The sequence below is a fragment of the Hemitrygon akajei genome, chromosome 20 (assembly GCF_048418815.1).
Source record: "Hemitrygon akajei chromosome 20, sHemAka1.3, whole genome shotgun sequence".
In the NCBI taxonomy this organism is placed as follows: domain Eukaryota; kingdom Metazoa; phylum Chordata; class Chondrichthyes; order Myliobatiformes; family Dasyatidae; genus Hemitrygon; species Hemitrygon akajei.
This window is the reverse complement of record NC_133143.1, coordinates 1945147-1959635: the sequence shown is the minus strand read 5'-3', so window position 1 is coordinate 1959635 and position 14489 is coordinate 1945147. Positions and strand designations below refer to the sequence as shown.

At 39.8% G+C, this 14489-nt stretch overlaps 1 protein-coding gene across 4 annotated transcripts in view; it reads left to right on the top strand.

The window, feature by feature from the left end:
- Nucleotides 1-14489, top strand: part of ulk4 (unc-51 like kinase 4) — a 730951-nt gene that overhangs the window by 257760 nt on the left and 458702 nt on the right. For all 4 annotated transcript variants that reach the window (XM_073072965.1, XM_073072962.1, XM_073072961.1 and 1 more), the window contains 2 exons: nucleotides 1577-1759; nucleotides 8942-9069. In XM_073072965.1, the coding sequence (XP_072929066.1) occupies nucleotides 1577-1759; nucleotides 8942-9069 (311 nt within the window). The remainder of the gene's footprint in view (nucleotides 1-1576; nucleotides 1760-8941; nucleotides 9070-14489) is intronic.

The window sequence follows — 14489 nt, the reverse complement described above, 5'->3', positions numbered from 1 at the left end:
ACCCAGAGAGTTGTGGATCTATGGAATGCTCTGCCTCAGAAGGCAGTGGAGGCCAATTCTCTGGATGCTATCAAGAAAGAGTTAGATAGAGCTCTTAAAGATAACTGAGTCAAGGGATATGGGGAGAAGGCAGGAACGGGTTACTGCTTGTAGATGATCAGCCATGATCACATTGAATGGCAGTTCTGGTTCAAAGGGCTGAATGGCCTACTTCTGCACCTATTATCTATCTAAGACTGTCAAACACCCAATGTGCAAAAAAAAAAATTCAAACAATAGAAGTAAACAAATTACATTCAGAACCGAAGTTCACAAAAGTGAGTCCACAGTCATGAAGCCAGTCATCACTGCATCTGATCCAGGAACCTGTTAGTTGTAGGCCACACCCCCAGTTCAGTGCAGAGCAGCGAGCTGAATACTGGCTCGCCCCTTACCTCCAGCCCCGACACACTGGACTTTTCAATCTAGCCTAGAGTTTAAATTGTCCAAACAGTGGGTCGTTCCTTGCTCTCGGACCTGGGCCCTGTCACTTTGATGCTCTTTTGAGCCCGGGGCTCATCTTGTTCCTGAATTTGGCACAGGGCTTAAATCATTCAAACCTCGGCTTGTTTCTCGCCCTTGGGGCTAGGCCCAGCTGCCTCGAGTGTGCCTCACTTCTGTTCTGCTGCTTCGAATCACCTCCAAGTCTGCTCCGGCAGGCAAACATTGGCTCATTCCCCGCTCTCGGGCCTGGGTCCCACCGCCTCAATTCAGCCTGTACAAACCACACCACAACCATCCTGCACCTTCAAGACTTCATTTCACACCTCAAAAAATGCCTGGTCATACAGGATAGTTGAAAGCAATGATCATTTTTGACAAAAAGTGTGAGTAATAAAGAAATTAATAGTTAGTTTTGCTGCCAGCAAATTGTCACTGTGCTTCACCTGCGCCGTCTTAAACCGGAAGTCCATGATTCACTGTCTTCTCTCATCAGATTCACCATCTTCCATCTATCTTCTCCCAGTTTCTTACATCATTCCCACTCCTCCCCCCCTTCACCTGCCTGTCATTACCTTCCACATCTGTATCCACCTATCTGAATATCAATGGCCAGCTCTCACTCCATTCCTTCTTCCCAACATTTTACGCTGGCTATCTCCCACCTTTCCATTCCTGATGAGGGAACAACCAAAACATTGACTGTCCATTTCCCTCAATAGATGGTGCCTGACCCCTTGAGTTTCCCCAGCATCTTGTGTGTTGTTTCAGATTTCCAGCATCTACAGTCTGTGTCTTTCTGTAATGGCTGTAATATTGTGATAAAAGGGGAAAGAAAAAAAACAATCCAGTAAAATTTATTCAAATAAAACAGTACTAAAGATGCTTACAATCTCAGTTGATCTCCTGGTCTTAGCATTTAATTAATTTCTTATAAAACAGTTCTGGTCGTAAGTTGACCATTCCATATAGATCAGCTGTTTTAAAGTTGAACTGGACCACATGGTATCACATCATTTAGGTTGGAAGTTTTTGAGTCTATATATTTGGTGTATAATCAGACTGAACCTGTGCAACATTTCTCTGCTCCCTGCAGGCTTTGTGCAGAATTACTCGCCATTCTGCCAGTGCTTTTCAAAGTGTCATTGATAAGGTCGGCCTCACGGCAGTGCTGAACTCACTGCAGGCAGGAGTAAGCCGTATACAGCAGTATATATTGACTATGTTTATTGCAATGTTGTCATCTGGTGTACACTTACAAAGACTGGTACAGGAAAAGGTATGTCATAAGATTAGTTTCATTTAGTTAATATTTACCGTTCCTTTGTATGTGTTTGCAAACTGTCATCAGGTGTAATTTTCATACATTCATTCACAAGCTCTAAATATTGCTTTCAGAACCATAGTTATCCATCTCTGATTGCCCCGGGGAAAATGATGGTGAATTGTAGCCTTGAGTCATTCAGTAGTTCGTAGCTTTTCACTACCACAGACAGGAAATATTTTAATTTCTTTATATATTAGTTTGCTCAATATCAGTAAAGTCAGAAGTTGGAGCTGTAGTTGATTTCATAGCTTGTATAATTGTATTGGGGAACCAAGTTTTAACTGTTATCTGTGCAACAGTGTGTTTGAATGTATTGCACAGGGGGATTTACATTATTGTTATCCTTTCAACCACCTATTGACTCTTTCCGCACTTCATTTCAGCAGAGGTGAAAGGTTTTGAGACAGCTACATTTTGGTTTAATCTCCAAAACACATGCCAATGGTGGTGTGATGTTCTCTCATCTCTTAACAGAAGTTCCATTAGCATTTTTATTTCAGGGCACTTCTTTGTCCATATATTAAGATATCACAGGGGTATTCACCTATTCATTTTACTTTGACCATGCTCATAGAGAAAGTTAATTGAAAGTCATCCAAGCTTTCAGCTTTGGCCTACAGTTTTGTGAGATACTGCATTCGCAGTAATCATCCAGCTAACTTTTAAGGGTGGGGAGGGTTTTTCCTTCTAGCACATTTTCAGGTAGTGACCTCCAAACTGCAACTCCTCTTTGGGTAAAAACATCTTCTCTTAAATTCTTATGTCTATAACCTTGTTGGTGTTTCCAATTATTAATCTCACTCTTGAGGTTCTTTCTAATCACCTTGTCTGTTCTCACTTTGTAGAAAGTAATATTCAGTGCTCTGTTCCTAAGCAAGCTCATTCCACAAGGCCATGGCAGTCTCTATTCCCTTTCTCATGCTTGAAGATTTGATAAGATCATTCAGCCAATCTTATCTTCCTTCATGATATTCGGCATCAGTGTGGTTTTTCACCACCAAGGGTTTTACTCTGTTGCAGAAAGACCATAATACCAACTTATGCAGAGTGATTGCACGATGACTTTAACATATTGTGCAGCTTCCAAGCTACCATGCATTTGGTTTTTGTTTTAAGATATTCCTACATGATTTTGTCTGCCACAAATGAAGAAGTTATTTTTATCAGAGCCACTATTCTCACCAAACCACATATAGGAGAAACAATTTGTTATCATATCTAATCAAGCTTGAGGTATCAAGGTGCATTGCTGTTATTAAATATGTAACAGGACCACATAAGTGTCTACTGTATAAGCTGATGGGTTCTGATTACCAAGAATTTGGGAAACTTTCAATCCCTCTTCAAGTAGAACCATGGGATCTTTTGTATCCTATTGAACTAACAGCCTTCAGGTTAATGCCTCATCAAAGGGAGAACTTTAGACAACATATTGAATTGTGTAAGGTAAGGGAAACAAGTAAGGTAGTTATGGAAACTATGATTAAAGAAGAGGAAGTACTGGTGCTTTTAAAGAATATAAAAGTGGATAAGTCTCCAGGTCCTGACAGGATATTCCCTGGGACCTTGACGGAAGTTAGTGTAGAAATAGCAGAGGCTCTGACAGAAATATTTCAAATGTCATTAGAAATGGGGATGGTGCCGGAGGATTGGAGTATTGCTCATGTGGTTCTATTGTTTAAAAAGGGTTCTAAGAGTAAACCTAGCAATTATCGGCCTGTAAGTTTGACGTCAGTGGTGGGTAAATTAATGGAAAGTATTCTTAGAGATGGTATATATAATTATCTGGATCAACAGAGTCTGATTAGAAACAGTCAACATGGATTTGTGCGTGGAAGGTCATGTTTGACAAATCTTATTGAATTTTTTGAAGAGGTTACTAGGAAAGTTGATGAGGGTAAAGCAGTGGATGTTGTCTATATGGACTTCAGTAAGGCCTTTGACAAGGTTCCGCATGGAAGGTTAGTTAGGAAGGTTCAATCATTAGGTATTAATATTGAAGTAGTAAAATGGATTCAACAGTGGCTGGATGGGAGTTGCCAGAGAGTAGTGGTGGATAACTGTTTGTCAGGTTGGAGGCCGGTGACTAGTGGTGTGTCTCAGGGATCTGTACTGGGTCCAATGTTGTTTGTCATATATGTAAATGATCTGGATGATGGGGTGGTAAATTGGATTAGTAAGTATGCAGATGATACTAAGATAGGTGGCGTTGTGGATAATGAAGTAGGTTTTCAAAGTTTGCTGAGAGATTTAGGCCAGTTAGAAGAGTGGACTGGAAGATGGCAGATGGAGTTTAAGGCTGATAAGTGTGAGGTGCTACATTTTGGTAGGACTAATCAAAATAGGACATACGTGGTAAATGGTAGGGCACTGAGGAATGCAGTAGAACAGAGTGATTTAGGAATAATGGTGCATAGTTCCCTGAAGGTGGAATCTCATGTGGATAGGGTGGTGAAGAAAGCTTTTGGTATGCTGGCCTTTATAAATCAGAGCATTGGGTATAGGAGTTGGGATGTAATGTTAAAATTGTGTAAGGCATTGGTAAGGCCAAATTTGGAGTATTGTGTACAGTTCTGGTCACCGAATTATAGGAAAGATGTCAACAAAATAGAGAGAGTACAGAGGAGATTTACTAGAATGTTACCTGGGTTTCAGCACCTAAGTTACAGAGAAAGGTTGAACAAGTTAGGTTATTCTTTGGAGCGTAGAAGGTTGAGGGGGGACTTGATAGAGGTATTTAAAGTTATGAGTGGGATAGATAGAGTTGATGTGGATAGGCTTTTTCCATTGAGAGTAGGGCAGATCCAAACAAGAGGATGTGAGTTGAGAGTTAAGGGGCAAAAGTTTAGGGGTAACATGAGGGGGTACTTCTTTACTCAGAGAGCAGTAGCTGTGTGGAATGAGCTTCCAGTAGAAGTGGTAGACGCAGGTTCGATATTGTCATTAAAAAAAAAATTGGATAGGTATATGTATAGGAAAGGAATGGAGGGTTATGGGCTTGAGTGCAGGTTGGTGGGACTAGGTGAGAGTAGGCATTCGGCATGGACAAGAAGGGCCGAGATGGCCTGTTTCCGTGCTGTAATTGTTATATGGTTTATATGGTATATAGTTTAACATGTTGACTTTCATGTCCACTTGATACGATGCGACATTCATTTATGAGTCCAGTGCTACTTCATGATGTGCTATGTACAATGAGAAGTGTCTCCTTCAAAACTTTCATCTCTAAGCAATGTATGCAAATTGTTCAGTATGTAACCATGTCCAGATCTGCACTTGTCAGCTGAAGCATTACTATATTGGAATGCAGGAGAGAGTTAAAGCAAGAAGAAAAGTAAGTACAGTGGTAGAAAAGTCTTCAATTCTAGTGGAGATCCTAGATTATTGCTTTGTGGGGATGGGGGACAGGAAGGTCAAACCCCACCATTGATGGGCTCCTGGTAAAGCTGTTGCCGTTATAAAAGGCTGCTTGACTATGGGAAATTGCCAGAGCTGACATTCAGCAACGATTTTCCCTTGTTGTTTGGTGGAGGAATGCAAAGAATGCTATTTAGAGATCAAGCAATCCGTGCAGCAACAGCACAATAGTGCAGTGATTGGGGAAAATACTTAAATAGCGAAAGAAGGGAACACTTAAAATAGAAATTATGAAGGGCAATGAATATGACTGGCAGACAAGATTAAAGAAAATCCCAAAGCAGTTTAAAAGGGCATGAGAGCACCCAGGGCAGGCGTGGGCCACATTGGCATTCAAAATAGCAGCCTGTGCGTGGCAGCAGAGGGCATAGGTAACGTCTGAAATTAATACTTCTCTGTTTACATAAGTGGAATTCTGGCTTTCATTACCTTGGGCATTAGATGTAAGAGCAGGGACAACTTTATAAAACTTGGGTTAGATCACAACTGGAGTCTCATGTATAGTTCTGGTTAGTACAATGTATATTTCTCCAAGGCGTTGCCTAGGTTGAGTTATGCGAAGTGAATTGGCTCAGTTTGTCTTCCTTGGAATGGGTGAACCTGATGAGGGAGCTAACAGAGGTATGTAAAATTAGGAGGAGCATAGATATTGTAGCTGGTAGGAAGATCTTCAACATTGCAGAGACAATTAAATCTAGTTAAGCGAAGGAGTAAGAGTTATAGAGGGGCTGTGAGGGACAAGGTTTTCTCATCAAGAGTGGATGGTGGAGAGAGGTCATCTCTCAAAATTGAAGAATGATTTAGGCAAGCAGTTGAATGGACACGGTGCAGAACTGTTGGTAAATGGCATGGACATGGTGCACTGAATGCTTTCTATGCTCTCTGACTCTGAGTGAAGGCATCATTCAACAGCTGAGCCGCTGGGAAACAGTTGCACTTGAGCATGTATGAGAAACTTTGGTATCCATTCCCCCAAGCAGAATGCTGAATCATTTAAAATGCTGCTGTTTCAAATTATATGACCCTCATTTTGGTAAGCTGCCCAGCACAATACATACTGGTTAAAACAGATCACTTGGGGCTGTCACTTCCATTATCTTGAATGTTAAAAAGTGATTATTAGATACACCCTATCTCACTGTACTCATGGAGCTACATTATCTCCTACAGATTAGCTCCTATCTTCACCATGAAAACAAGTAAATTATCTAAAACAGAAGTTGCTGTTGTAGTGCATATTGTGGAGACACACAACTTCTGTCCTTTTAACATCAGTGAAACTGACCTGAGATTTCTTAACTGCATTGCTGAGCCAGAGAAAGTAGTTTTAAAAAACACATCATTTGTTCCCAAAATGTAAATAAAAAAGAGCTGGCCTGATGCAGTAATTCAGCAAGGCTCTGTGTTATACACTAGGTTTAGAGAAAAGTCTCTCCCAGATCTGGGTCACAAGATAGCAAAAGTAAAAGTACTGAAAAAAAAAGTAGTGAAATTACACCATAGGCTAGAAGGGGGGAAACAACTGAGAGCTCATCTGAAATAATGAAGTATTTCTACAGGGTTTTCCCTTGTGACAGTTGAGGAAAGATGAGTAAAACCTCAGAGGAATGTTCTAAGTGGTCCCCTTGGAGTAGTGCATGAACAGAAGTGGATCTGGAACAGAAATGCAGCACTTAGTGCATTTCAAGTCAAATTTATTGTCATTTAACTATATACATGTATATAACATATATAACCATATAATGTATATAGAAATGAGACAACATTTCTTCAAATCAGGTTGTAAAGTACAGTAGTACACATAAAACACATAACACCTGATAACTTATGAAGGTGAGGATAAAATCTACAGATGAATCACACATAAATAATGAACTAAAGTGCATTCATATTAAAATTTGTAAGGTATTGAACAGATTAACCAGTGACACTTTGAAAACAATGCTGCAGAGTGTTCAGAAGCTTCATGGCCTGGGGGAAGAAACTATTCCTCATCCTGCATGTCCTTGTTTTTATGCATCATTGTCTCCTTCCTGATGGTAGGAAGTCAAAAGAGGATGCTGGATGGATGATGGGTAGGATCCTTAATAATACTCAGGGCTCTGCATGCGCAGCTCTCCTGATAAACGTCCCTAATGGATGTAGGCCTTATGATGCTCTCAGCTGTACTCACAGTCCTTTGTAGGGACTTCTGGTCTGATGCTCAATTGCTCCCATACCAGATGGAGATGCAACCTGTTAGGATGCTCTCAATGGTACTGCTATAAAAGGCAGGTAAGATGGGGGAGGAGCCTTGCTTGCCTCAATCTGAGGAAGTGGAGGCACTGCTGTGCCTTCTTGCTCAGGGAGGTGATATGATGGGATGAAGTGAGGTCATCCGTGATGTGGATTCCCGGGAACTCGGTGCACTTAACTCTCTCTATGGAAGAGCCATGTATTCACAGAAGGACCCCACCAGCCAGGTCGTGCTCTCATCTCCGGACTCACACCACCAGGTTCAGGAACAGTTATTACCCCTCAGTCATTAGACTCTTGAACCAAAGGGGATAAATTCAGTTAAGTTCGCTTGTCCCATCATTGAAACGTTTACACAACCTATGGAATCACATTCAAGGACTCGTCATCTCATGTTCTTGATATCAAAGGTTTCAAAGGTACATTTAAAGTCAGAGAAATGTATACAATATACATCCTGAAATACTTCTTCTTCGCAACCATCCACGAAAACAGTGAAGTGCCCCAAAAAACGAATGACAGTTAAATTTTAGAACCCCAAAGACCCCTCCCCATGCCCCACCAGCAAAAAAAAAGCATCAACACCTCCCTTTGAGCACTCAAGTGTGCAGCAAAGCATCAATAGAAACACAGACTTGCAGTTCACCCAGTAATTTGACATACCACAGGCTCTCTCTCTCCCTAATAAGGGAAAAAGAAGTGTCCCTGTTTCACAGAGAGAGGAGAGACATAACAAGCAACTCGCTGATTTATGATGTTAAAATCCTGTTGCATTGCTTCTTCTGAGCTCTGTACCCAAAGAACTCGGGGCTCTAGGCACACAGCCAGCAGCCAGCTTGCTGCTTTCAATCTTCCGTCTCCCACCACACACCAGTTTCCTACAGTGGCACTGACCTCGAGTCCGCCCATCTCCATAACCACGAAACCCGGAACCCTGAAGGCGTGCTAGTCTTCTAGGCCGCATCATCCTTGGCATATCGAATAGCAGCCAGTAGTGAGACCCCGAGAGCGGGTCCCATTCCCACAAAGAACTGAATTCCTCATGTAACTCTAGGACAGGGTTTTCAAAAGAACCCTGAAAGGGAAAAATAGAGATATTAAAGACAGAAATAGAGCTGTTTCTGAAGATGCAAGCAAAGGAGTTGCCATTAGGTACCATGGTTCTCTTAAACTCGTCCTCCAATATTTATTGCTTATTTAGTTATTTATCATTATTATTTCTTTTTTAGCACAGTTGGTTGTCTTTTGCACACTGGTTGAATGCCCAGGTTAGTGCGGTCTTTCATTGAGTTTATTAAAAACAAATCTGTGGGTTGTATATGGTGACATGTATGTACTTCAGTAATTTATTTTGAAATTTGAACTTTGAATATACTGTCAAAGGTTCATATTTTCATTTGTATAAGCATTATTGTTGTTAAAGAACTGTATACATTAAGACTGATCCAACTTTATCTCACTAGAATTGTTCCTTTTCTGCAGGATTTTGTCACAAAAGTTGTCCGTTTATTGGAAAGTCCTTTAACAGTAATTCGTGCAAAATCTTTTCTTGTCTTACTGGAAGTTTTACGGAATAACAAGGAAATGCTTTTGTTTTGTTGCCAAACCAGGTAAGGGGAGCAGCGATACAAATGAAAAGTGGAATTTAAATCAAAACTGTTTTAAATACTCACCAGGTCCAGCAATATCTGTGCTAAGAACAGTTAGCGCTTTAGTCTAATGACCTTTCAACAGTACCTTACTGAATATTTCCAGCATTAGTAATATGAAATAAAAACAGGAAATACTGAAAATACTCAGGCAGCATCAGTAGAGAGAGAAATAGGATTAACAATTCAGGTCCATAGTCCATCAGCGCTGATAGGTGCTGATTGATATGAAACATCAACCCAGTTTCTTTCTCTACAGATGGTACCTGAGTGTTTTCAGCATTTTTCTGTTTTTATTTTAGATTTTCAGCCCCCGAAGTTTATTTTTGATGAGCATTGCTATGTATATTGCTTTAATATAAATAACCACTGGTTTGATTCAATTCCTTCAACTGATGATTATGATGTGGAAGATATTTTTCCACAAAATTGTGATTGTCTATATTTTGAATGTACTCTTGAGTATCTGTTTAGCTGCAGTTGGATTAATTATATCATTTTTATGTACATAAAATATTATTCATGATTCTTTTAAATTTTATGCACAAAATGTGTTTGTTGTGAAATCAAGATGGGGTTTCACTGCCTGAATTCCAGTGAACCTGAAGGAAATAATTTATAGATTTGTTTCATTAGAGTAATTGCACATTAATGGTGGAGAGCATTAACATGATCACATGGGGTTTTCAATCTACCATTGCTTGCTCTGTAAATGTGGAACTTCCATATTGAAACAAGAATAAAAATAGAAAAATACCAAGTTTGTGGGGTGGGGCTTAGAAATTGAATAGCATCAGAGTGTAGGAAAATGAAGGGCATGATGTTTTCTAGAAGCCAGGGAAACACTGCTGTTCATTCTGCCATTATCTGTTTTTGAAATAAAAACACTCAGAATCATGTGATATCTAGAAGCTTCTTTTGTATTCAGGGTTGGATTTAACACGTGCCTTCAGTGATTTGAACTCTGGAAAATGAAGTGAAATGTATTGTTATTTGCCCTCACTTCCCTTTCAAAGTGCTCCCGGAACACAAAATAGCCAATTGCAGTAATCTCATTTAATATATCTGGAATTCACATGCAACTGCCTGAGATTTCTGAGAATATTGGGCAAATTCAAATTAAGTGATTTTGAATCATAAACAAGAGAAAATCTGCAAATGCTGGAAATCAGAGCAACACACACAAAATGCTGGAGGAACTCAGCAGGCCAAGCAGCACCTAGGGAAAAGAGTACCGTCGACATTTCGGGCCGAAACCCATTGACAGGACTGGCCTGCTGAGTTCCTCCAGCATTTTTGTGTTAAGTGTTTTCAGTTTATTTACATGTACACATTTGGGCAGCATAGTTGTAGGCTGATCAACAGCAACATCCTCCCGAGATTTGCTGCTTCATTTGGTGGCATCCATTTGATTTATTTTTGCTGTAATTTTTGCATTAGTACTCTTTAACCTTAACAGTGGTTTACATTACCATTTGATATTTTAAAAAAAGTTAAGGAGATGACATAGTAAACGCAAAGTACACTGCAGATGCTGTGGTCAAATCAAGACGTACAAAAAAGCTGGATGAACTCAGCAGGTCGGGCAGTATCCATTGAAAGAAGCAGTCAACGTTTCTACTACCCATAGTGCTATCCCCTTAGATTCCTTATTCTTCACCTCTCCTGCTTTATCCCTCCCTGCTTCCCCTCCCCCACCCCTTGATCTTTCCTCTGATTGGTTTTCCACCTTCCCCCTACCTTCTTTATAGGGCCCCGCCCCCTCCTTCTTTAGTCCTGACGTAGGGTCTCAACCCAAAACGTTGACTGCTTCTTTTAACGGATGCTGCCTGACCTGCTGAGTTCATCCAGCTTTTTTGTACGTCTTAAGGAGATGACATGTCATTTGGAAGTTATTTAAAGACTTAAGCGTTGAATAATAGAGTGTGATATACATTTTTTTACAACCAGCATTCTTCCCCACTCCTCTCAGTCTCCACGGCTGAGAGTAAAGATTTATCATTATTAGATTTAACAATTTTATTGTAGGAAATAAAGCTGCCAATTTGAGATAGCATGAATATTTTTAGAGCTTAGAAATAATTTCCTGTTCTTTTAAGAAGGTTTGAAAGGTGTTTCTGTGCTTGTTTGAGAGAATAAGCAATATCTTAGTTGAACATCTCATTTGAGAAAAAGCACCGCAGACAATATAGTTACCCTCAGCACTGCCCTGGAGTGTTTACCAAGACTCTCTCTGAAGTGGGAATTGACTAAGCTGCCAATTGGACAATGACCAATGTTGATATATAACAATATCTTTAAATAGAAACTCAATGATAGTAGCCTAGAAATTGAGTTTTTACTCATTTTTGTTGTGTAGGACATTTGCCCTTGGGCCTAGTTAGTGGTCACCATAGAAAATTGCAAAATTGGGATTTTAAAATTTATCATTGGGGTTACTCCCTTTAAGAAGCATTAAAACTTGATTTGCCCTTTCACATTTGATAGCTTTGTCACATTTGTGCTGGTCACAGTGGGACTGCTTCATTACAATCACTGGGACCCAGTTACTGTTGGGGGAAGGACTAATGGCTCAAGGTGTAGTTATCATTTCCTTAAAAAAAGAGTGGGCTAAGTACACCCAACCTAACAGGTGGCTGGAAGCCAGCACAGGCAGCTGCAGTATTGAGGCTATTAGTTCTTAAATGTTTAATTTATTGAACTGGGAGATTTACAAAAAATAAAATCATTGCCCCAGGGAGACAGTACAAATTAACAGAATTCTCTACTTTCAGAATGATATGTGATCAAACTTCATATTAATTATTCTCAGCCCGAAACGTCGACAGTCCTTATAGATGCTGCTTGGCCTGCTGTGTTCCACCAGCATTTTGTGTGTGTTGTTTTAATTATTCTTTGTAGGGTTGTGAAAGTCATATAGCTCTTCAACATGGGGAAAGACCCTTTGGCCCACCAAATCCATGCCAATCATCAAGCACCCATTTACACAGGTTTTATACTAATTTCATTTTTTTAACTTCTCATTCATATCAGTTTTCCCCAGATTCCACTGCTCACTGATTAACCTGCCAACCAACATGTTTTTGGGATGTGGGTGGAAACTGGAGTACTGTACCTGCAGGAGACCCATGCAGTCACAGAGAGAGAATGTGCAAACTACACACAAGTAGTACTAAAGTCCGGGGTGGAACCTGGGTTTTGATCCAGTGGTTAATGGACAATATTAAATAAAAGAAAAACAGTCACAAAGGGTACAATTCCATGCAAGTATTATTTTCAATATTTTTCTTGGTAAATCCCCACTTATACTGACATTTTCTCATATTATTCTGATTGTACATCTTTACTAAATAGAGTAAAAAAATTACATAGCAGAGAAACAGACTCTTTGCTCCAACTGATCTGTGCTGACCAAGATGCTGCATTCCAGCTTGCCCATTTACCAATGTTTGGCCCATACTTAATAAATCTTTCCAACCCATGCACCTATCCAAGTGTATTTTAAAAGTTGTTACTGTACCTACTTCAATCTCTTCCTCGGCAACTCATTCTACATAGGTACAATTCTCTATGTTAAAAGAAAGAAGTACCCCTCAAGTTCCTATTAAATATTTTCCCTCTCACCTTAAACTTATGACTTCTAGTTCTTGATTTCCCAAGCATGGGAAAAAGACTACCTATCTTTGCCCCTCATGGTTTTATGCATCTTTATGAGATCAAATGATTATTCATTAATTGCAATTGCAAAATGCAGGTGCGGCTTTGACATTGACATATATCAACAGTACATTGTGAATAACGTTTAGCTCAAGTGCCACACTAATCTACCAGGGCTTTGAAAATGATACAGATAACCTATATGTGCATACACTCAGTGCCACTTTATTCATTACTCGTGTACCCTTTGTCGTCACTCTCTCGTACTTCTGCAGCCTGATACTTCTTCACAGGCAAGCCCTTTAGATACCCAGTATTTTATTATTTGACTACGGAAGTCTGAAGAGTGAATGAAAACTTTTTTAAAAATCTGCAGATGCTGGAAATCTGAAATAAAGACAGAAGATATAGTAAGAACTAAAATGAAATATTTTTTCAGAAGAATGAAATCTGATCTTTTAGTTGTGTAGCATCCTACAGTGCAGTTTATTCTTTCATCATAAATTGGCATCAAAAATACCTCATGGTTTGCAAAAATATTGTATATATAATTGCTACGTGATTGTCTTTCTCTGCATTATGCCATAGGTCAGGACAAAACACTCACATAAATTTTAAAAAACATGATTATTTCCAAATGTGAATATTCTTGTTTTTTTAAATTGGAATTGGTTATTTATTGTCATATGTACTAAGATACAGTGAAAAGCTTGTCTTGCATACTGTTAATGTAGATCAAATCATCACACTGTGCTTTGAGGTAGAACAAGGTAAGACAATAACAATGCAGAATAAAGTGTAAATGCTACCAAGAAACATGCATTGCAGATAAATGATATAGCGTAAGATCATAATGTGAATGCCAAAAATCCATCTTATCATACAAGAAGTCTGTTCAAGAGTCTGGTAACAGTGGGATAGAAATTGGCCTTGAGCTGGGTGGTACATGCTTTCAAGCTTTTGTATCTTCTGCTCGATGGGAGAGGGAAGAAAAGGGAATGGCTGAGGTGGATAGGCTTTTTACTTCTGCTTTACTGAGGCAGTGGGAAGGGTAGACATAGAGGGGAGCCTGGTTCTTGTGATGTGCTGAGCTGTGTCCACACTGTCTGCAGTTTCTTACGGTCACATGCAGAGCATTTGCCATACCAAGCTGTTGTGCACATCAATACTTACGGCCTCCTGCAGACAGACAGTCGAGAGCATTCTCACTTGCAGCATCACACGGTGCAGTATGAAGGTGGCACTGTGCAGACCTGAGGGTTAAAATTGCACAACGCATCACCAGCACCAGCCTACTTCCAACAAGGACATATTTACAGATGGCCTGGAAAAAGCCCAATGAAGAATCATGAAGGATCCCATCCACCCTGCTTATGGGCTGTTTGCCCCACTCCCATCAGGGAAGGGGCAGCACAACATTCATGCTGGAACCAGTAGACTCAAAAATTTAATTCCCCGAAGTCGATCAACACCTCCACCCACCATTACTTTATCATTTCCTATTACAGTCATCTTATGTACCTAGTGTCCTTTATGAATTCTGCATGCAATCACTCAGTTGCATAAAAGCTAATCTTATGTACCCATCTATAGTTATTGCATTCCTTATACTAATTGTGTTTTTATTATGCTGCACTGGTTCCAAAGTAGCAATCATTTTGTTCTCTTTTATACTTGTGTACTGATGAATGGCAAAATAAACAATCTGGAATCTTGAACCTTGT